The sequence below is a fragment of the Carya illinoinensis genome, chromosome 6, assembly GCF_018687715.1.
Source record: "Carya illinoinensis cultivar Pawnee chromosome 6, C.illinoinensisPawnee_v1, whole genome shotgun sequence".
Classification (NCBI taxonomy): domain Eukaryota; kingdom Viridiplantae; phylum Streptophyta; class Magnoliopsida; order Fagales; family Juglandaceae; genus Carya; species Carya illinoinensis.
The window spans coordinates 31,304,513-31,309,168 of NC_056757.1; the positions used below are offsets into that span (position 1 = coordinate 31,304,513).

General features: G+C 40.1%; 2 protein-coding genes across 2 annotated transcripts; both read right to left on the reverse strand.

Annotated features, from left to right (window-relative positions):
- Positions 1–1,042: 1,042 nt before the first annotated feature.
- LOC122312760 lies at positions 1,043–2,393 on the reverse strand. Its single transcript, XM_043127417.1, has 4 exons — positions 2,313–2,393; positions 1,875–2,219; positions 1,285–1,516; positions 1,043–1,179 (listed from the first exon to the last, which is right to left on the reverse strand). Exons 1-4 carry the CDS (start codon positions 2,391–2,393, stop codon positions 1,043–1,045), a joined length of 795 nt encoding a protein of 264 aa, XP_042983351.1.
- A 282-nt stretch (positions 2,394–2,675) lies between these two features.
- On the reverse strand, positions 2,676–3,710 carry LOC122312761. Its single transcript, XM_043127418.1, has 3 exons — positions 3,384–3,710; positions 3,070–3,287; positions 2,676–2,955 (listed from the first exon to the last, which is right to left on the reverse strand). Exons 1-3 carry the CDS (start codon positions 3,708–3,710, stop codon positions 2,676–2,678), a joined length of 825 nt encoding a protein of 274 aa, XP_042983352.1.
- Positions 3,711–4,656: the final 946 nt, after the last annotated feature.

The window sequence follows — 4,656 nt, forward strand, 5'->3', positions numbered from 1 at the left end:
GTTCTTGAACTCAATTTCTGTAAATACACGTGCAGAAATTTGGCTCAATATAAACCTATGTACTTGTCATATCTATTCTTGAATTATGGTTTGTGATTTTGAACAAAATATTAGATTGGCATTTTCTTGTGATAACCTGTGTAAAAAATGATATGGCCTACATGAAGTATAAAAAGCTAAAAGGCTTCAAGTGTGCGTAGTCGTGCTCAAAACCATTCTCGCTCGACCATTGCTCAACAACCGCTCGAGCGAACTCTGAGAGTTGATCGCTCGACAATCGCTCGACGTGGTGTTCGAGCTAACTGAGGCAGAGTTGAACGCTCGACCTCCACTCGATCTACGCTCGAGCGAACTCAATCAGATTTGAATGCTCGACCTCCGCTCGATCCACGCTCGAGCGAACTCAAGCAGAGTTGAACACTCGACATCCACGCTAGAGAGAACTCAGGCAGAGTTGAACGCTCGACATCCGCTCGATCCACGCTCGAGCGAATTCAGTCAGGCATGAACGCTCGACAGTCGCTCGACGTGGCGCTCGAGCAAGTATCAAAATTACAGAATGTGGTAAAATCACTTTCTACATTCGTTCAGTCATACATTAATATATATGGCCTACATTCGAATTTATATATATGGCCAAACATATGTTTGAAGATTGGCATGTTCTTGTATAGTACCTGCTCTTGAGATTTATCATCCAGAACATTCATTGGCCAAATCTATGTGCCCACATCGGTAAAGCAATTGCATCCCTCATTGCCCTCATTGCTTGGGCCGATTCATTGGACATGTCGACCACATGAGATGTTTCCCCTGATTCATTTTCAGTAGAGCTATTCTGCATTTCTGACCGATGATTCAATATGCCCTAAATGATTTCATCGTTAGGAGTCACTGTTTTTATCATGTTGTGTAGTGTACAACATGCAGTAATGATCATGCCTTGCCTGACAGGGCGATAGGGAGGCATGGCATACAAAATTCGAAACCTCCTCTTCAACAAAGAGAATGTGCGTTCAATAGCGTTTCATAACGAGGAATGTCAGTAGTTGAAATAATCTTTATATCCCCAAAAACCATCTTCATTATAACGATCTGATCGGTGATATCTTTCTCTTGGATAAGGCAGCATAAACATTTCAATACAAGGAAAAGCCGCATCGACAAGATAATAATAACCTACCACATTATAAATCAAATAGAATCAATGATTTTTCCAAATAAATAACTAGAAAGTCATCCATGGACAACATTGTGTTCTTTTTTAACACAAAGAAATTGTACCTGGTGCTGGCCAAGTAAATTGGTTATCAGGTCTACTCAACGCATCCAGGAAAATCCGTGCATCGTGGGCTGTTCCCTCCCATCCAGTATACACATATGTGAAGTTCATATCAAAGTCACATGCACACAAGACATTTTCTGCAACCCGGCCATGTCGATTTCTATATGCGTTACCTAGATGAGCGGGTGCAGCAGCTGAGATCATTGTGCCGTCCATTGCCCCGAGACAGTTCTACAAAATTGGGATCATATAACGCATCTCAAGCAGAACATACATATAACATGGATAGTTGAAATTAAAATTGGTTATCAGATCTTTTAGTACCTATACCCTTTTAGTTCCCATAAATTCCTCCTGGTTGCTTTTATTTATTGAGGATTATTATACATTAACTAGCGATTAATGTAATGCTATGCGGAAATAATATTGACGTGTTTTTTTAATGATGTTAAAAAAAGGAAAAAATAACTTTTCTCAATAATAATACTTTATATCCGCCTTTGTATCCCTATTAGGCATGTACATCGTAGTAACCCTATCACAATCTTTTAATTACACAAAAAATCGAAAAAAGACGAGAAGTGTTTACCTGAAACCATGGATAGTTGTGCCGATTGGATGCAATGTATGGATGGACCCCAACTGTGTGTGTATGCCTAATCACACTCCTCCCTAACTCATGCACTGCCCGCGTCACTGTCTTTACATGCCGGTTAATAGTCTCAGTTGAATGTTGAAAGCGGTCCGCAACGACACGTTGACCTTGTCCATGACCAACAATAAGGCAGAAGATGGCCAATGATTCCTCCAACTCGGATCTCTCAGTAGGCTCCATTATCAATGTATCCCACAAAACTTGACATATATACTCGAATGCGGTAACTTCCATGCGAAACATTTCAACGCAGGTCCGAGGGTTCCCATTCAAAACCCCCTGGATATATTGATCCCCCCGAAGGCCAATATTGTGTTAGGGCATAGGGTATCAACGACGATTGTTCTCATTTGTCATCCACATCAGCCACACCATGTACGCCTCCTCTAGGGCATCAGCATCTCCATCTCCTAGAAAAGGATGATCATCGTCTGGGAATTCATTATCGGACATTCTGAAAGTAATTATTGTGGGCGTGCATTAAATAAATTTTCCAACTCAAGTAATAGGGATATCTATGCAAAATCATTCCATGTACTTAATAGCATAAATTTTATAAAAAAACTCATCAAAGTAGCAGTAGCAAGCCGTCATTGTCTGAATAAACATACATAACGAAATGATAACTATGGTTTTAAGATTCAAATGTTCTCGATAAAGGTGGTCAACTAAACACGTGCAAATAAATTAAACCCTAAAAGATCTATTAAAACAGTCATCAACAAGAACACCCAGTTATAAATTCCAGGCCCACTCTGCTCTGCGCTTCGCAGAGATCGCAACGAATGACCTCTGCAAGTCGTCATCACCGGTTAATTTATTAAAGGCCTTGTGCCATTGATCAAAAGGCAGGCGAGGCTCAACTTTGTCAAGCAACTGAAAGCAGTGCGTACGAGTATCGGTAGACACAACACCTTCAATCTCCATGCTGTTGTCTCTACTACGCTTCGAGGCCCTCCACTCCTCTACGGCCATTCTCCTCGCCGCAGAACTTTTCTCAATTGCCTCCAAGGTCCTGCTCATTTGTTCATTCATGACAGCTGAGTGGGAAGGCCCGGCCCTCTGGCGTCGACGAGATCCACTACTGTATGCGACGGATAATGGTCATCTTGATTGCGTGGAACTATACATGGGAGAAGGTGGTAATGGGCCCCCTTCATCATCTTGGCATGGACTTTCTCGGTTTCGCAGCTCCTCGTCAAGTAGGTCCTCCTCCTCACTAGTTGGGGTGGGCTCAGTCGATGCTCGATGGAGGGTTCCCATAGCAAAAGAACACCCAAAGATAGTACATAGCTCTTCATACCGAGGGCATCCATTAGTCTTAAAATTCTTGAATGAGTTTCTCACCTAAAAAAATAACAAAAATACGTATATAATACAAATTAGTATTATTTGTAAGCTCGGGCAGCAAGAAGTTTGTCATATTGACATAAAGATATGTACCCTGATTGCGTTTGCCCAGTGTTCCTCGCTAGCCACTGGAGCCTTCCTATCTGGATCCCAACCCAACCCTGTTTGCTTCATCAGATCTGTGAATTCTCTCTGCCTTCTTTTCAGGCGAGCAATTTTTCCTTTGACTTGCTCAGAGTTAAACTTCTTCGTCTCATAATCGGACAATCGTTCAGCAAGCCAAACATGGTCATTGTGGGTGATCTTTCCAGCCCGAATTCTTCCGGCAATGGAATCATCGTACAAGAAATTAATGAGCACATCCTCCATCCCATCATCCCACAATAGCCGATCACGTATCACTTCATTCGGGTCATCCATATGGTGCTAACAGATGTTCAAAAAGTAAACCGAGTACTATAGTGCATTTGCATAGAATGACCCATAATAGGACTAATGTGCATTATGATAACATCATAACCGACGTGGTAGATATAGATATGTATATGAAAATAATACGGGTGAGTGTTCTATAAGAACTCTATCATTTATAGTATGTACATAAGCATAGCATGGCCTTCCTATTATTTTAATACAAAGAAACACCATTATACATAAATAATAAATGAAAAATGTTACCTGTCGAGATGATGACGTAGATGATGAGCGCAAGTAGTAAGGCTACACAACATAAAACCATGTGAGAAGTTAGGAAAAAAATAAATTAAACACGGGTTAAACTGACATCTGTTATCTCAACAAGTTTTTGGGTTTCATAACAATAAATTGAAGGTGATAAACAAGTTGGATACTTTAGTCTATCCAGGGAGTGTAGATACTTCAAAACTCTCTCCATTTTAGCTGACACAAAATTTCGTTTCTAGTAATAATACAATGCATCCCTCATAAAGAACTTGGCTACTCTGGTTTAAACAATGATTGCAGAAAAAAATAGAAAATATACACAAAATCACGTGAGTAGTTGATGTTTGGTGGGGGGCTCGTTTCTTTTCGAATTTTACATCGTTCCTACTCTTCACCAAGGGAGGTGATCTATAGCCTTGCCTATTGGCTGGGCATTACTTAGCCTTTAAGAGCATTGGATTGGCAATGATTCAAATTAGTATCGACACTAGTGATATGAGAAATTTCTTAGAAAATTTCTGTATTTTCTCATTAATTACTATAATGTGTTTCTCTATTTTCTTAAAAAACATTATTTTCTAGTCTAGGATCAGTTTTTAAAGATTATAGCATCCACCATACTCTGGCAGTATCAAATATAGAAAAGGTCTCTAACGTAATGCCTAAGTAACATTAAACAACA